The sequence below is a fragment of the Erinaceus europaeus genome, chromosome 17 (assembly GCF_950295315.1).
Source record: "Erinaceus europaeus chromosome 17, mEriEur2.1, whole genome shotgun sequence".
Classification (NCBI taxonomy): Eukaryota; Metazoa; Chordata; class Mammalia; order Eulipotyphla; family Erinaceidae; genus Erinaceus; species Erinaceus europaeus.
The window spans coordinates 17547510-17567000 of NC_080178.1; the positions used below are offsets into that span (position 1 = coordinate 17547510).

The window sequence follows — 19491 nt, forward strand, 5'->3', positions numbered from 1 at the left end:
ATGCTTGGTTCCTCCTCTGGGTGAGGTGGGCCCAGCCCTACCTCTGTCACTTCATTAAATGGCTCAGGAAACACATTCTGAGCTTGTTGTTTCAATGTGCTCGGCGGGGAAGGAAAAAGTGTCGCTCTTGTAATTCCCAACGGGGTGCTTTTTTGAAACGCTCAGATGTTATTTCAATGTTCAGCATACATATTCGATTTCCTTCCCTTAATATTTGTTTGACTTATTCTCCGGCGGGGACTGGGTGCTTTAGAAGAGATCCGAGAGGTCAAACTTCACCGTGGCGTCTCTCAGCACCTCCGTGGGCTTCTGGCTGCTGCTACGGATCTTCTTTCAGTGGAGCTTGCTGGGGCAGCGGCGGCACACATGAATGAGCTGCTTCCCCTCCAGGCCCCGGAGTCTTTGGGGTGTAAATCAATGCAAGCTGGAGGCAGAGCTGGCCCAGCAGATGATGCCCTTCCCCAGGCTAGAATCAGCAATGTGGACAGCGCCCTGGGGACACCAAAGAAAGACAGATTCGCCTCTCACCACAGTCTTCCCTGCAGTTCCTCTAAGGGCTGCTCCGTCTGCACCTTGGGGGTGGGGAATGGACGGACTCTCAGCTTAGGCCTGGGAGTCGGCCTGAGGCATGATGAGGTCCTGAGTTTGATCCGTGGCACTGTGTGTGCCAAGAGTGATACTCTGATTCTCTCTCTCCTCTCTATCATTAGCAAATATATGAGAAAGAAAGGAAGGAAAGAAGAAAGAGAGAAAGGAAGAAAAAAGGAAAGGAAGAAAGGGAGAGAAAGAGAGAGAGAAGGAAAGGAAAGGAAAGGAAAAGGAGAGAAGGAAGGAAGGAAGGTAGGTGGATGGGAGAGACAGCATAATGGTGATGCAAAGAGATATTCATGCTTGAGGCTTCAAAGTCCCAGGTTCAATCTCTACACCACCACAAGCTTGAGCTGAGCAGTGCTCTGGTAAAACTAAATTAATAATAATAATAATAATATAGGAGCTAAGCTGCCCACTCCCTCCCCCCAGAAGATAATAGTCTCTATGCTGGCAGCTTCTCAGGTACTTAAGAGGAAAACAGAGTGGGGTGGTGGTGCACTTGGTTGAGCACATGTTACAACGTACAAGGATCTGGTCTGAGCCCCCAGTCACCTGCAGGGGGAAAGGTCTTCAGGTGGTGAAGCAGTGCTGCAGGTGTCTCTCTTTCTCTCTGGCTGTCTCTATTCCATAAACAAGAATAATAAAAAATGTTACAGAAAACATTAAAAAAGAAAAGAAAAGTGGAAAATGGATGGAGGTGAAGGCACACAGACAGATGTGCTCTCCCAAGGTGGGGCTGAGACTTTGGCCAGGCTAGAGCTTCTCAAAGGAGGACTGGCACTCACTCACATACAATACGGGAGGCTCAGAGAAGCGACCAGCTTCTTCAGATGCTGAATGGAAAGGGCCAGAAGAGGGGCCAGGCAGTGGCGCACCTGGTGAAGCACACATACTACAATGCACAAGGTCCCAGGTTCAAGCCCCTGGTCCCCGCCTTAGGGGGAAAGCTTCACAAGTGGTGAAGCAGGGCTGCAGCTGTCTCTCTGTCTCTCTCTCTTTCTCTATCTCCCCCAATCTTCTCAATTTCTCTCTGTCTCTATCCAATAATAAATAAATAAAAATATTTTTTTAAAAAAAGAAAGGGCCAGAAGAAATCTGCAGTTTTCAAAAAGCTCGATTTTAGTAAAACTGGTTGTGCCTCCGCTGCAAAGCTTTTGTGTTAAACCCAGCACACATGAGGCCCCAGAACTGCTCGGGCAAGGTGTGGAGTTACCCAAGCCAAACCTGGGCCTGGAGCACAGTGACTCCCCTGTATGCAGCAGCCAGCCAGCTCTGGGAACCAGCCCCCTGCCCCACCTGACCACCCACCCAGTCTGGTTCCATAGGACACACCTGTGACAGTCCAGCATCAGTTAAGACAAGGAAACACTGGAATCCCCAACATTCCCAATCACCTACTAGGCCATACTCTGTGACGGCTCAAGAAGAATCGGCCATGAGTCCAAGAAATGGGAACGTGGGTGCTGGCTCTCACTGAAGGCAGTGATATGTCCCTCAGTCAGATGGCCCATAGCTGCAGAATGCACCTGCTATTGGGGGCTGTGCTTCTGGAATGCTCCTATGTCATCAGTCTTCGCTCTACGAGAGTCACGTTTCTCAGTGCCCCAGAGGGGCTCCCTGGGACCACCTGGCCTCACACCCAAAAGCAGGATGAGGTCAGTGGTCCCATGCAGCCCAGACAAAAAAAGTCTTTTTATTTTCTGGTTGGTAATATATTTTTTTATTAGTGATTTAACAGTGATTTACAAGATTAAAGTACCACTCCACCACTAAAGTTCTGCGCTCTGCCCCCCCCCCTCAAACAGTAATACTTAGTTCTTTATCCCAGGTCATAGTTACAGGATCACTATATTTATACTTGTTCTTTTTATCGAGGTCATGTGTTTCAATGCTCTATATTCTACTTATGAGTGAAATCATCCTCTAGTTGTTCTTCTCCACTTCCTTACTTACTTCACTAAGTACAATCACTGACAGTCCCATCCCTTTAGTCTGAAAGGACACATTATAGTCTCTCTCTCTTTTTTTTTTAACTACTAAGTAGTACTCTATTAGCATATGTCCTGTGACTTTTTTTTTGTATTTATTATGCCTCAAAGTAGTGATTTTTATTCCATTGTTAAAGGCTGAGGAAAGCCATTTTGAAAAGTCCTTCCCTCACCTCTCAACCAATCTGAGGACACATCAGATTTAGCATTCTGGGGTTTGGATGTAGAAAGGAAAAAATAGTTAATTTCCTGTCCAAAAGATGGGAGCATAAGGGCTGTGAGAAGTTGGTGAACGCTTTCGATCTTTAGACCCAGTCCAAGGCTTTATTTTTAAATATTTATTTAATGGCCACCAGGGTTAGCACTGGGGTCCGGTGCCTACATGATGCATCCACCAGTCTAAGTGGTTGTTTTTTCTTTCTTTTTTTTTTTTTTAATTTGCTAAGGCAGAAAGAAACTGAGAGAGGTGGAGGAGTCAGAGAGGGAGAGAAAAAAGAGACACTTGTAGATTTGCTTCCCCCCTGCTGGTATGGTCCAGGGGCTTGAATGCAGGTCCTGGGGCCAGGCATAACAGGGTGTAGAACATTCCATGCCATTTTTCTGTCTCCCCATGTTTCTTTGAGAGTATATAAGTCCCATTACTTTGGGAAGTTATGATCAAAATAATGCATATACAACCTTGCAATTTATTTCCACCCAAGTAGTTTACCAGCCCCTTCCTGGGTAGCCCAGAAGTTAAAAAAAAAAAAAAAAAAAAAAAGGAAAGTGCTAGAATTCTGTGCACCTGACAACACGCAGTTGCTTTGAGTTTGCTTTTTTTTTCCCCACATGAAGTATTGACTCAATAACCAACATTATTAGCCAAGAGAGTTCCACATCTCCCACGTGAAAATGTTCAACACTTAAGTGCTACTAATAATTTTTATGGCTGAAAAGAAGGATCAAAGTATGAAAGGAAAAATAAATCCATGGGCTCATACACTGAGCCAAGTCTGCAGGGCTCATTTTCTGCCACATGTTTTATTATATTTTATTTTAAATATTTATTTATTTATTCCTTTTTGTTGTCCTTGTTTTTTATTGTTGTAGTTATTGATGTCATTGTTGTTGGGTAGGACAGAGAGAAATGGTGAAAGGAGGGGAAGACAGAGACGGGGAGAGAAAGATGGACACCTGCAGACCTGCTTCACTGCTTGTGAAGCGACTCCCCTGCAGGTGGGGAGCCGGGGGCTCGAACCGGGATCCTTATTATACTGGTCCTTGCACTTCGCGCCACCTACACTTAACTCGCTGTGCTACCGCCCGACTCCCCTGCCACATGTTTTAAACCGACTCTCTTTCACGTTGGGGAGGGGAGGAGGACCAAGTTGCGTTTTATTTCTTCCCTAGCTCTTTAGGTCTGAAATAAAAGCAGACAGGCTTGAAAAAAAAAAAAATCAAACATTCAAGTAACACTATACACTGCTACTGTTCCCCCAGGAGTTCCTTGCAAATGAGTATCAAGAACTCAATAGATACTTTCCTGGTAAAATACATAAACAGATAAATAAATTATCCCGGGGCTGAAAAGCATTTGCACATCTGGTAGCTCACTAGAGCTTGTCAAACAACTCAGAAACACGCAGGGCCGCAGGAGATCATTCTTCAGCTCCCGGTTCTGGGCCTGGAGAGGGAATGTAACATTTCCCAAAGCTCTTCGCCTTCTAACAGGGAATCTGACCCATTTAAAGAGGGAGACGACCCCTGTGTTTCCCTCCAATGAAATAAGAATGATGGCCAGTATTAGGCCTTGAAGCTGTGTGCTCCCAGGCATTATACGCGGTTCAGCCTATCATTCTCCAGAGCCTGCTATGGGGTGGGGTGTGGGGTGGGGGGAGGCCTTCAGGGATTAGATTCCATGTGCAGGTAGCACCTCAAAGAAGTAACTCAAGCAGTTTCCCTAGCAATAAAGCATGAAGGGATGGGTTGATCTCCAAGGTCACCATATGCTCTTACTCTGTTTCTTTACAAGACAGCCCTTCCACTGAGTGGTGAGCAGGCCTGGGGAGACCCTGATTCTCAGCCACATCGGCAGGCAGGTCTAGCAGAGGATCACATCCAGTGTGAGCAGACTGGTCTGTGCCCCAGTAGACAGGATTAGCATTGCCCACTTGTGTTAAGTAAGCTTTTGACAGTCGCTGGGCTATGTACTGATGTGGCTCCCTCTGCGAAGGGGCTGCTAGGGTTCACTGTCATTTTCAAGTAACCTTTCAGTTAGACCTTCCACCCTCATGTATCTGCCATTTCTTGGCCTCTTCATAGCCTTGGCAAGTGTGCAGTCTTGCGAGCTCTACATAGGTCTCTTAAATAAGCCATGGGGCCTCTTGCTGTAAAATGGTCTCTGTAAATCAAAGCATCCTGATCTTCTAGCAAAAGCACTGCCTGGGCTAGGGAGATACCACAATGTTTATGCAAAAAAACTTTTGAGTCCTGAAGCACGAGTCACAGTACCACCAGAAGCCAGAGCTGAGCAGTGCTTTGGAAATAAAATAAAAACAAAATAAAATAAAATAAAATAAATGAAAGCACTGCCTGAAAGTCTCTTTATGCCTGTGAAAAACATTACAGAACTCTGGTGCCTAAGTCTACACACTTTATGCCTCAGAGAAGACATCAGCAGAAAGAACCCTGATCAAAACTGGTGCTGGGACTCTATGCCCTGGCCACCTGCCTTGAAATGAGTGCTGCATTCTTCCTTCCACTTTAAAAACGCTTTCAGCTCCAGATGTCCCTGGGTCCTCACACATGCACCCTTCCCAGGAAAGAGAAGGAGCCCAGCATTCTGTGCACAGGTGTTTGAGTCTTTTTCTCATGGAGGCACGCCTTGTAGGTTTGCCTGTTCTATTGGATCCCTTTCAGTCCTTTCAACCCAAATGGACTTCAGGAATTCTGTAGTCTCTCCTTCTATTTCAGGCAATATTGGTGAAACCACGCCTTTTCCTCTCTGACAATTTCTAAATGCGGAGACACCTCTACGTCTAAAATTCCCAAGGCCACAGCAGAAAGGTCTGTAGCATGATTCCTTTTTGCTTTTTCATGTTAAATACTGTATACAAACTATTTTTATTTAACCTAGCATAGTGAGTTATACTATTATGTTTGTTTATTTCATTTAGTTATTATTTTTATTTATTACAGACAGCGAGAAATCAAGACAGAAGGTGGGTGATAGAGAGAGAGAGAGAGATAGAGATAGACAGATACCTGCAACACTGCTTCACCACTCACCAAGCTTTCCACCTACAGGTAGGAACCAGGGGCTCAAATCTGAGGGATCAAATCTAAGTCCTTGCACATTGTGACATGTGCGCTCAACCTAGTGTGTCACCACCTGGCCCTGTGAGTTATATTATTATAGACATGTTAATGGTAATGGTTATAGAACAATAATGATTATAGAAGAAGAAGTGGGAATGGCAAGGGAATATTATGATTATATTGAAATTAAAATTGTCAAGGTAAGTAACCTGACTTAGCTGAAGTAGTGAACTTACAAGTATAAAATCTATAGTCTTTCAAGGTACACATAGACTAGTTACCCAAGTTTTTTTTCTTTTTAACCAGAGCACTGCTCAGTTCTGGCTTATGGTGGTGCAGAGACTGAGTCTGGGACTTTAAGTCTCAGGGATGTGAGTCTCTTAGCATAACCACCATGTTACCTCCCTCGCCCCCAAAGAGATCTTTCACTGGGCCAGGTTGTCTCAATACATTTCTAAATAATAAGTCAAATGGGGTATGTTTTCTGAAGAGCAGACTCTAATAAAAATCAACGGCAGCATTGTAGCTATCAATTAAGAAGTGACAACGCAATATACCTTTTTCCAGAAGGAAAATTTTCTGTAAGAAATTTCTGTAAGAAGATATTACAATGGAAATCAGAAAATAATTCAAACCTAAAGATAGCAGAAACCTGACACTTTTAATTTCACTTAAAACAGTAATTAGAGAGATTCACTACTGTAAATGCATGTATTAGAAAACTAAATTCTAAGGCCAGGGATCTAAGCTTTTATGTCAAAAGCTAGAGAAATAACAGCATCTTAAATTTATGAAAGTAACAGAAGAAATTAATTATGGAGAGAAGTAGTTAAATATACAGTAAGGAAAAATTTGACAAAATCAAAACCTGACTCTGAAAAGGTTCTGACATTGGTAACAGCTCTAACAAGACTGAGGAGAAAAACAAAATTATCAGCATCAGGAATGAAGGCCAGCACATCCTTCCAAATCTTGTAAGTTTTAAATAATACCAAAATAATATGGAGGACTGTAGAACATTTCACTTTACAATTTAGATGGCATAAGGACTCCTTGAAGGGCACACAATTCATACAAGAATTTGAAAGTCTGAAGAGTAATGGAGCTGTTAAAGAAACTGGGCCTATAATAAACAGGACAGAGTGCTGGCTAAGAACAATGAGAACATGAAATGGTGGTGGCAGACACAGATGAGCACACACATTAATGTAATGTGCAAGGGACCCAGGTTCAAACCTCTGATCCCCACTTGCAAGGGGGAAGCAGGGCTACCGGTGTTCCTCTTTCCCTCTCCCTTGCCAATTTCTCTCTGTCCTATCAAAAAAGGAAAAAAAAAAAAAAAAAAGCCACTGGGAGTGGTGGACTCCCCATATGGGCACTAAGCCACAGTGATAACCATAGCATATATATGAGTGATATTTATTAAAAAAAAAAAAAAAGAATATGAAGCAGACAGTGAGAGAAGAAATTTACATAAATCAACAGTGATCTCATGCACATACTGCCAAAGCAAAGAATGTAGCAGTGATGCACAGCTCCTCCTTCCCCTATGTGTACCCACAGCGGCTGATCGGTCTCTTCCCAACAATCAGTTGTAAGCGTTACTGTTGCTCGTGGCCAGAGAGCTAACTGAGCGGTAAAGCATTGGAGTCACTTGGAGCAGGACCCGGCACTGCACAAGTCCAATTGATGTTCTGGTCTGTCTGTCTCTCTCCTATAAAATAAATCATCACATCTTTAAAAACAAAACAAACAAATACCAACTCTAGAGTTAGGCAGTGGCACCTGGTAGAACACATATGAAAGGACTCAGGTCAAGCCACCAGCAGGAGGGAAACTTCAGGACTGGTGAAGCAGTGCTGCTCCCCTCTCTTCCTCTCTCCCTCCTTGTCTATCCCCCCCCCCTTGATTTTTCTGTTTCTATCCAACAAATAAAGAAATAAACAATTCCTGTTACAATATGTTCGATTTACACACTTTCTAAAAACTGTTTTGATTTTTTTTTTTTTAGATATATGGAAGCGGAGCTGAGCTCGAATCTGGGTCCTACACATGGCAAAACAGTGCACTATCCAAGGGAGCTACTCCACAGGCCCAATTTTTGCAGTTATGCAACTGATTCTGTGAATGCCTGTGATTTCCTTTGTAGATTCTTGAGTCTGTAAATTTACTGATCAGTACGGATTTTTTTAAAAAACAACTCTCCATCCAATATTTCTTCAAATACTCCCAAGTCCCACATTCTGTCTTCTGGGGGCTCTAATAATATGAATAATGTTATCTTTGTAATTGTCCTGCAGGACTCTGAAGCTCTGTTCTCTCTCTCTCTCTCTCTCTCCCTTTTCTTTCTAATTTATCTCTGTTGTTCAGATAAGATGATTCCTACGGATTCATCCTAAGTTCACTGATTCTTCCTTGTTAACTCTATTGTCTTGCTGGTAATTTTGTAGTTCCAGGGATGGCAATTTTCAGTGGTGAAATTTCCACTTGGTTCTTCACTATATATTGTTTTATTTTGTTTTGCCAAGACTTACTAGTTTCCCATGTATTTCAACAGTGCTTATGATTGCTTATTAGAGGATTTTTGGTGAATGGCTGTTTTAAAATCCTTGTTAGATAATTCCACCCTCTGTCATCTTGGAGTTGGCATCTGATGATTATCTCTTCTCATCAAGGTTGCAATTTTCCTGGTTCTTGGTATGATGAGGCATTTTGGATTACATCCTGAACATTTTGAGGACTGCCGTGAGACAATGCTTCCTTTTACAGTTTCTAGTTTAGCAGGCAATTTGGGTTCAGAACGCACATCTTGGCCCACTTTTGTGGGCTGTGGATTGAATATCAATTTAGCTTCCAAAGGCTTTCTGGTGCTAGTCTGGTCTGCCCGGCTTGCAACCCATAGCTAATTTGAAACCTGGGTAGTATCTGACACCATAGTTTATTTCCAAAATGAAGCTTTTGCTCTGTTGATTCTAGTCTATTTCATGCATGGGATGCTTTAAAGGGGCAAGGAGAACATGCCCAGAATGGCAGGTTGAGGAGAGACAGGACTACCCCTCACGATCACCCCCCCAGTGTCTGCTAGAGCCTCATGGCTGCTGTTCACATAATGCAGGGCACCTCCACAGTGGACAGAAGCAGAGGAATGCTGTCCCTGTTTCTTTTCCTGTTTGTGTAGGTAAGCATGGTCCCTAGGGTGCTGTGTGACAATCTGCACAGTCGCTGTGTCCAGATGGCAGGGTACGGAAGGCCTCCTCTGTGGTGCCTGCCTGGTATAGGGCGGGTCCCATCAGCAGCAACCCCCACCCCTGCATGTCTTCTGGTAAGAGAAAATAGGCTTTTCTTTTCACTTTCCCAAGCACTGGGGCTCAGGCATAAAAGGCTTTTTGTATATTCATTATATTGTCTCCCCAGCCCAAATACCATAAGGGTTATAACTGCGGCACTACAAATCCACTGCTCCTGGCAGCCTTTCTTCTTTCTGTTTTTTAATTAGATAAGACAGAAAGAAATTGATCAGGGGAGATAGAGAGCAAGAGAGAAAAACACCTTCAGACCTTCCTTACTGCTCGTGAAGCATCCTCTTCCCCTGGCAGGTGGGGAGCGGGGGCTCGAGTCCAGGTCCCGGCACAGGGTAACGTGTACACTTAACCTGAGCGCACCACCACTGGGCCCTCTCATTTTTTCCTAGTAGAAGCACTTATGCTCTGAATTTCCCCCAAGCACCATTACAGCTGCATCTCACACATTTTATTTTTCAGTTTACGATGAAATGCACCAGTTGTAAATGTCTTAACAAATGTTATGTAGTCATGTAACCACCACCACAGTCATAATAGAGTCATTCCATCCTCTGAAAAGTTTCATGATTCTTTTGTTTTCAATTGTGTCTTCTTCCCCAAGGAATATAGTTTTTCTATGCTGGCATTTTAAATACATGGATTTGTATCTTAAGTCATACTTAGTTCATTCAGCAGAACATTTTTTAGATTGTTTTCGGACATAAGAATATTAAATTGTTCCAGCACCGTATTGTGAATATTGTCCTGTCTCCATTAAATTGACTTGGGTCCTGTGCTGAAAATCAGTTGACTGTACATATGTGGCCAATTTCTGGATTCTATTCAGCTTCATTATGGATATGTCTAGGTTTATACCAAAGCTACAGTGTCTTGGTGACTGAAGCTTTATAGTAAGGGTTAAAATAAGGGAGGAACAATTCATAAACTTGGCTTTTCTTTCTTAAGATTGCTTTGGCTTTTCAGGTCCTTTTATATTTCCATTTCAATTTTAGGACTAGTGTTCCAATTAAAAAAGAAAAAATATATATATATTCCCCTGGCATTACTTTTAATCTGTGGAACATGTGGGGGGAAATTATGCCTTAATAATAGAAACTCTTTGGAGATATATATTTTTCCTTTTATGGTGGTGTTCTTCAGCTTTACTCTCTCGGTGATGTTTTGTAGATTCTGTTAAGCATATCTGGCACATATTTTATTAGGCAACTTGAGTACTTAATTTTTACAGTATTATTCAGATTGTAAATATGTACATATGCATTTTTGCATAGCTTTTTAGAAATATAGCTGGTGTACAGTAAGCAGAAGCTATGCACTGATGATTATAACACCTGTATATACCAGGAAAACCATCCTCCTCAGTAAGAAATGAGTATATTCATTTCCCCTAGGTTTATGAGTCCTTGTGTTATTTTTCTCTCCTGCCTTTCATAACACGACCCTCTCCACTCCTTTTCTAGATAATCCTTGATCTTTCTATCACTAAAGATTAGTTGACATTTTCGAGAATTACATAGTAATGGGATCATGAGATACACTCTTCCAGCTTCTTATCACTTCATTTAATTTAATTAGTATACCCAAGTTGTGGCATTCATCTATAGTCCCTTCTATTTATCACTGAGTAACATTCTATCGTATTGATATACCACAATCTGACCATCATTTCAACTTTTGGTAGACACTGAACTACCCACCCACACCCAACCCCTAGTTTCTGGATCCTACAAATAAAAGCTTCTAGGAATATCAGAGTGCAAGTACTTGTGTATACTCACGTTCCTCAATCTGTGTGGCAAGGAAGGTGTGATCATGTGGTAGATGTATAGTTAACCCTTTAATGTCCAAACTATTTTCCAAAATAAACGAGTCCCAGTTACAGAACATAGTAGAATGGAAAGGCTCGCAGGACAGGACAGTTTGCTAGAAATGAAGAATTTATTTATTCATTCATTGCTTTTGTATTGATAGAGCCAGAGATAAATTAAGAGATAAGAGGGAGGTATAGAAGGAGAGAGAATAAGGGAGACACATGCAGCACTGCTTCACCGCTCATGAAGCTTTCCCACTGCATGAAGGGACCAGGAGTTTGAACTCAGCCCCTTGTGCATGGTAATGTATGCACTCTACCAGGTGTGCCACCGCCCAGCTCCTACTATTTATTTATTCAACAGACACAACTGAGCAATTGTTGAATGGAAGGAACTGGACTAGACGTCATGGATATGGAGCTCGACAAGACGGCCATGCTTCTTGTCCTTAGTAGGCTCATGTTCTAGAAGAAAAACAGATAGCAAGCAACACACTTCCCTCTTTATTATTTGTTTACAAAGAGATATAGTGTGCTCAGAACCTAACCTAGTCTGGGGACTCTCTGAAAGCCTCTGTGATGGGCATTTGCACTGAGCACTGAAGGATGAGCACTAATTAACAAGACAGATGTAGCCTGGCCACCCTGGGGTAAGTGGGACAAAGGAGCTAGTATATCCCAGGGCAAACATTTTACTTAATTAATTTTCTAAGCACTTAGTCTGTAAGATCTGCTCTCAGTCTCTGGAAAATAACCATGGGCTTTGTGCTAAACCCACAACAAGCAGGATCTATGAGGGCTACAATCCTCTGGGTTCTAATTCGGCACAAAACTGGATCCCCCTTTCAGGAGAGAAATGCCCTGGTTGAATGGTGGAAACAACAAACAAGCTTTCTCAGGAATCACAGTAGAATCTTGAGTGGAATGATGAGAACTGCAGCAGTAGTTGAGGTAACAGTAGCTAGTACAGTGTCTTACACAATGCAGAAAGAATATTCACTGGACACACTACCTCTGGTAGGGTGATGATTTTTAAATCTCATGCACATGGTAACTTATGAAGTAGACAGTAGATATTGTTAGAGCCATTTTCTCTCTTTCTTTCTTTCTTTCTTTCTTTCTTTCTTTCTTTCTTTCTTTCTTTCTTTCTTTCTTTCTTTCTTCTTCCTCCAGGGTTATTGCTGTGGCTTGGTGTCTGCACTACAAATCCACTGCCTCTGTTGGCCACTTTTTTCCCACTGTTGTTGCTGTTGGGTGTTATTGCTGTTATTGTTGCTGTTGTCGGATAGGACAGAGATAAATCGAGAGAGAAAGGGAAGACAGAGGGGGAGAGAAGGATAGACACCTGCAGACCTGCTTCACCACTTGTGAAGCAAACTCCTGCAGGTGGGGAGCTGGAGGCTCAAACTGGGATCCCTGTGCCAGTCCTTGTGCTTTATGCCATGTGCGCTTAACCTGCTGCGCTACCGCCTGGTCCCTACAGCCATTTTCCCTAACGATAAACTAAGACCCAGATAGATTAGACAGTTTGTCCATGGTCCTAAGATGGTCAGTGATAGACCAGAAAATTTGATCCCAGAGCTAACAACTTTGTTCATAATATATTACTATGCAAGAAACGTACAGCCAGCCTGCCCTGAAGCAGTAATGGTGGGGATGCCTGAGAAGTCATTGTTTTCTTTGGCTTAAGTATGTTACTGATAGACAACTGATCGTTTTAACTTATATTCTGTGATCCGGGAGGTGGTGCAGTGATAAAGCTTTGGGCTCTCAAGCATGAGGTCCCGAGTTCGATCCCCAGCAGCACATGTGCCACAGTGATGTCCGGTTCTTTCTCTCTCCTTTTATCTTTCTCATAAATAAGTAAAATCTTTAAAAAAAAAAACCTTACATTCTGAGGACAAGCAGCCTCCGACAGAGTGAAAAACTCTGGGATAACAATAGCGCTAGAAAGGCTTGTATTTAAATTCTAACTCTTCCACAAATGAACAGTGTGTTTGTACACAAGTTACCTAACTGCTTGTTCTCGGTAATGAGAAAAACACTATGAGTCTTGTAGGTTAGAGGAAAGATCCTAAGCAGTCTGTGCATACAAATGCCCAGAGACTGACACAAGCCGTAGATGGAAGGTAACTGTGAAAGTTACTTCTTCCATGGCGTCTGGAGCAGATTCAGTGACTAGAGATGACGTAGTTTCCGGTGCCACGTGCCTCTGATAAGCAAGTCCTTACTGAGAGGTAGTGTGTGGGATCAAACACAGGTCACCGGGGAAATGGGCGAAGAACCCAGTTTTCAGCCCCTTGAGATTTAGCACTTCCCCTCATCAACACACTTTCTTGCTTGAAACAAGCTCAAGGTTGAAAGAGACCCAAGTTTCTATATTCACAAGACCTCAAGATGGAAAGGAGAACACTGAATCAACTCTTGTTTTATTAGGCCAGCTGAGGAGATTAAAGAGGCAGCATTCTGCTCCTCTTGGCTTCGTCACCCTGAACTTCCCCTTTTCTGCTCCAGAGACGGTGAATGAAGTTTAAAGTCATTATATGCAAAGAAGAGAAAAAACACTGGTGGGGGAGAAATTGGTCTCTTTTGCTATGAGGTGACTAGAAAAAAAAAGTAGAAAATCTGCTAAAAAAACACACATCTTTTTTTTTTTTGTTTTGAAAAACTGGGAATGAGGGGCCGGGTGCTGGCACACCTGGTTAAGCAAACATTCTACAGTGCACAAGGATGAGGGTTCAAGCCCTGGTCCCCACCTGCAGGGGGAAAGCTTCACAAATGGTGAAGCAGGGCTGCGGGTGTCTCTCTAAATCTCTTTCCTTCTCTATCTGCCTTCTCTCTCAATTTCTCTCTGCCCTATCGAATGAAATAAAGTTAAAAATAAAAAAAAAAGAAAAAGAAAAATAGGTGTTAGTTTACTAAAAGTCACTTTAAGACCACAGAGGTAAAGATATAAAAAGACATCTCTATAAATTAAGATAAACCCCCAAAGATGATTGTAGGCTTTATTTTCTACTCTCATATCTTCCACTGGCCAAAATAATTCCATCAACCAAGGCATCACATACCACTATTTCACAATTTCTATTATACTCACATGATATTATGCATTTCAAAGAAAAATATTTGGGTAAACTCAAGCTTTTTTTTTTTTAACTGTTAATGGTAGTGGCAGAACTCCTTTTACTCCCCTTTAAAGTCCACTTGGAATTTAAGGGTTAGAAAACACCTCTTTAATAAACACATGTGCCCATTATGCCTTTGTTTAATTCAGATTTCACTATTTCTGAAAAACCTCAAACCTAACAAATCCTGGATCCATTAGAGGAGATGATTCCCTCTCTCCCAAAGGAAGGGGTGACTCTGGGGGAGAAGCTCTAGTACTTTCTCCCGGGCCAGCTGTGGTTCATACTCTGTTTTGCTTTGGACTGACACTATGGTTCCACCCCTGAAGCCATGGGCCTCTGCCCACTGCCATCCTTAGGCTCACAGACATCCCCCACTGACAGAGCTCATCAATTCCTATTGCTTTTCACCAAGCCTTGGCTCTGGCACTTTCCCCTGGGGAGACCTTTACTGGTCTCCACACTTAACCCCTGAACCCAGCCTAATCAATCAGCTGCACTGAAGGGACGAATAATAGAGAACACTTCTCTCTGCAGACAGGCAGGCAGCCTCTCCACTTAAAACCCAGCAAGAGAGCCATCAACAGGGTCTGCTTTCTGTTTGCCAGTGTCACCAGCGTCCTTACTCACTGCAGCTTTTATTGTGGCTGTGCCTGGTGGCTTCAGTCAGTGACGTGCTAAGTCCAAGCAGGCATCAATTCGCTGCTCCTTAAATGATAAGCAGACACCCATTGGCAAATGTCCCTTGGGACGCTCCCAGGGGTGTTCCCAAATGAGTTCTCAGAATGGGTCATTTTGGAAGAGGGCTCCCCCAGAGTTTTAGAGAACCTCCCCATAACCCACATTCTCATTTCTGGACTCCACTAGAATTCAGAAATGGTGACTTGAGAGAACAAAATACAATACTTTCTATTAGCAAAGACAAGCACTAATAGGCAATAAATATTAACTATCTGGACATAGCATGTAAAGCCTCCTCCTTACCTCATACCCAAACTGCAGCTCGTCTGAGGTCAGCATGATGATATCATCATCAATGGCTAGAACAGCCTCTGTCTCGATTTCATCATAAGGGAAGAAACGGTTACTCAACTTGTTTTCAGCAGTCCTCACGACTTTTAATGGAACCCGGATTTTGGGCCAGAGAGATTCTAGGAAAAGGAAGACAGACATGGCATTTATGACCTGTCTAGCTTTTGTGAGGAGATAAAGTGGTGAAAGCATCGTATCACATATGAGATGGAAGAGTCAGCTTACATTCAGGGCTCTCATTAAACCCACATGTACGAGTGTGCAAGGGGAAATTCCGACAGATGCATTTTATGTGTTTTATGCTATACATCTCTGGCTCTCCATACTGTCTTAGCCAAAAGGCACAAGCTGGCTTCTGTTCATGACTGAGAGGCAGAGAAGCATAATGACTTGACTAAGGTCACATCGATAAGAGGAGTTGAAGCTGGGCTGGCTGCCTCTCAGGCCCATGGTCTTAACATCTAAAGTCATCACCTCTAAAAATTCTTGCAGGCAGGTACAGCCCAGCCCAAGATGTGCCTGCTGCTCTGCTAAGGAAACCTTCAGTGCATGTGCCAAAGATGCCTGACTCTTGATGCTCAAGGCCAGACTGCTGTCACAGCAGTCATAGTACTGGCCCTCACACACTGTTTCACTGAGTGGGGTACAGCTCCCCTAACTGAATGCTTTACTCCCTTCTCCTGATTCATGGGATTTGGCTTCTCATCATGACCAATTTACAAGAGCAAATATCAAATTTCTAGCTCCAATTATGTGGGATTTTCTAGTATACTGAAGAAACACCAACCCGTGACTTGCTTTGCATTTTTCCCATTTTATTTCAAAATGACTGAAGCAATTCAATTGCAGGCTCCTTGTTTTAAAATGTTGCGTTTAACACAGCTTGAAATTAATACTTCTTTGCTGCTGCAGTACCCAGATCTTAAGGCACTTAACAGAGAATGGTTTGTTCTTCACACAACATTTGTCAAATGAAAAACAAGAAAGTCAAGGTATCATACTGCCAAAAAATTAAAAATTCCATCATATAATAGTGGGGAGATCTAGTTTTTTGTGGGGCTTAAAGCCCTAAAATGCCTGTGGCTATAGCAAAGACACTATACTCAAGAAAAGTATGAGAGAAGGGGGCCAAGCTGTTACCATGGTTATCATGCGGGAAGACCCAGGTTTGAGCTCCCAGTCCTCACCTGCAGGGTGAAGTTTCACAAGAGAGACACAGGCTGCAGGTGTCTCTCTTTTCCTCCTCCCACGCTCTTGCCCTATTTCTCTCTGTCTCTATCATAATTTAAAAAAAAAGAAAAAGAAAGGAAGGAAGAAAGAAAAGAAGAAAAAAGAAAATGGCTGCTGGGAGTGGTGGATTTGTCATACAGGCACTGAGCCCCAGTGATAATGGCAAAAAAAAAAAAAAAAAAGTATGACTAAGGGAAAGTCAGAAGGGAAGACTTGCTGTCTTAGTTGACTGTAAGGAAAATATATTGTCTCTGTATATTTTACAATATGTCACACACTGTTGGTGGCACCCCCAGAGGCTTGAACAAAGTCTATGCAAGTGAAAAGCTCTGTAATTAAAGGAGACATTTGGTCTCAAATAAGTCCAGAGCCTAAAAGAGCAGTTAATTTTAAAAGAAGCATGTTTGGGAAGAACTGAATCAGAGACCAATATCCTACAGACCACCAACTTTTAGTCAATAACAAAAGTTACTGACTGTCGCTTCATTCCTAGCATGGAGTTATTAATTATTAAGTGTTGCTGGAATAAAAGTGAGGCCATAGGACTAAGAGATCAGAGACTTGAGTTCTGTAATGTGAACACTAAACCGGGTGCAACACTGGCTGGCCGCTTGAGTTCTGTAAACACCTCCTAAGGGTAAGAATAAGTGAAAGTGTGTGTGCGCATGCACACACACACACACACACACACACACACACACCTTTATTAAACAACTAGTATATTCTCCACACTCCATAGGTAAAAAGCCATTCAACCATCCTATGGAGTAGAAATTACTCACAAAGTAGAATGTCCATGGCTCAGAGAAGTGAAGTATCTTGGCCAGGTTTCCATTAATAAATACCCAGGCTAGTCTTTGAATCTAAAATCTGTTTGGTAGCAGAGACAAGACAGAGAACTTATACTATATACTTCAGCTTGAAAATCCCAGTTCTCTAGATACTGAACAAAACAGCAAAATTCAGTATTTTCTGCCACAATCATCTTCATTCACGTTTGTTTTCCCCTGCCTTTTTCAGGTAACCAAGATCACTACCACAATCTGTTATCCAGATTTTTAGAAAGCTCAAACACACCGCATTCTCTAAAATGAAGGCGATTATAGTCCTACCTAACCAGACTAGCAGGTCAAACCTTTTGGTGTCAGGATTCTTAGGGGGCTCTTAAAAATTGCTGAAGACCTCAAAGAAGTTTTGTTCATTTGGGAGATAAATGCATGCATGCAAACACACAATACATTTGTATTGACAATTTAAAGTGAAGAAATTATAAAACACAAAAATATATAAGCACACATTAGTCATTAAGAATGATGGTGCAAGGGGCCGGGTAGTAGTGCAGGGGTTAAGTGCACATGGAGCGAAGCACAAGGACTGGCACAAGGATCTCTGCTGGAGCCCCTGGATCCCCATCTATAGAAGGGTCGCTTCACAAGTGGTGAAGCAGGTCTGCAGGTGTCTATCTTTCTCTCTTCCTCTGTCTCCCCCTCCTCTCTTGATTTCTCTCTGTCCTATCCAACAACAACAACAGCAGTAATAACAAGAACAACAACAAGGGCAACAAACTGGGAAAAACGGCCTCCAGGAGCAGTGGATTCATACTGCAGGCATCAAACCCCAGCGATTACCTGGAGGCAGAACAAATAAAAATAAAAAGAATGGCAGTGTTGGGGCTGGAGAGATAGCAACAGACTTCCATTCTTAAGGCACTGGAGACCTCAGCCAGTAACCAGAGCTGAGCAGCACTCTGGCCCCTCTCAAAACAAAGAAAAAGAAAAAAAAATGTTGGGGGGGGGGGAGAGTGGAGAGAAGGAAAAGAAAAAAGAAAAAGAGGAAAGAAGAGCAGGGATATAGTATAGTATCTTTCTCTTTGTATCTCCCATTAAAATAAAACAAATAAAATTTTTTTTTTAATTTTAAAAAGTGATGGTGTCATCCAGTTCTGCAGCCTCTAGAAAATTACACTGTATATTTTGGGACAAATAAGAGAATAAAAGAGCAGGGGAAAGACAAATGACCTAGTATTATGAAAATAAATAAGGGAGTTAGGCGGTAGCGAAGCAGGTTAAGCGCAGGTGGTGCAAAGCTCAAGGACTGGCATGAGGATCCTGGTTCGAGCCCCTGGCTCCCCACCTGCAGGGGAGTCGCTTCACAGGCGGTAAAGCTGGTCTGCAGGTGTCTACCTTTCTCTCCCTCTCTGTCTTTTCCTTTTCTCTCCATTTCTCTGTCTTATCCATCAACAATGACATCAATAACAATAATAATAACCACAACAATAAAAAACAAGGGCAACAAAAGGGAATAAATAAATATTAAAATAAATAAAATCCACTTCACTCATATATCTCTCCCCCCCCCCCACAAACTCTATGAGGGGATCTCAGCAATGCCCAGTGGCCCCTGGACTACGCTTTGAGAACCTCTATGCTAGATTTTATGCTCAGGATCTGAGGAGCATAACATGAAGAAAGTACCAGTAAAGTGGAAAATATTTGGAAGGAGTTTCGAGCATAGTGCAGACACTAGAACCCAGAACGTCCATAGAGTGCTTGAGGAAACAGATGCACATCTTGTCAATTTACTGCCTCTTAGCTTCATCCTTCAGATAGATGCTGGTTCAGACACTAGTCCTGGACATTCCTCTTTTCCAGGAGGCGTAATGCTAAACCTTGTCAACAGAGGGCGCTGGGGGGCATCTTAGCAGGAGGGGGGTATTTTTTTTTTCCTTCTGAGTTCTGGTGAACCTGCTCCCCCCCAACCCCCACTCCTTGTTCCTTTACTGACCAGCAGGTAGGCAGTAAGTGGCCCTCATTTCAGCAAGTTTAAGTGGCACCACTAGGGCAGCCTGGGTCTGCAGTCTCCAAAAGCTCTCCAAGAGGACTCAACAGCACCTCGGCTGGCTGCTACTGGGAGAGTTCTGCGCATGCCCATATAGCAGCTCAGCTCTTCCCATAGGTGGCTCACAGTGAGCTCCACTGAAATTCTTGCTAGTTTCCCAGCTAGCTCCTAACACCTCTACCCCACCCCACCCCATCCCAGGAGCTTCCTGCTGAATTCCACCACAGTCCCAGGAGATGGCTGGTTTCCAACTAGGCAGCTTTAGCCTGTGGCACCTG

General features: G+C 42.9%; 1 protein-coding gene across 8 annotated transcripts in view; it reads right to left on the minus strand.

Annotated features, from left to right (window-relative positions):
* The window catches only part of EXT2 (exostosin glycosyltransferase 2), a 221277-nt gene that overhangs the window by 76045 nt on the left and 125741 nt on the right, over nucleotides 1-19491 (minus strand). For all 8 annotated transcript variants that reach the window (XM_060176560.1, XM_060176561.1, XM_060176562.1 and 5 more), the window contains one exon: nucleotides 15098-15264. In XM_060176560.1, the coding sequence (XP_060032543.1) occupies nucleotides 15098-15264 (167 nt within the window). The remainder of the gene's footprint in view (nucleotides 1-15097; nucleotides 15265-19491) is intronic.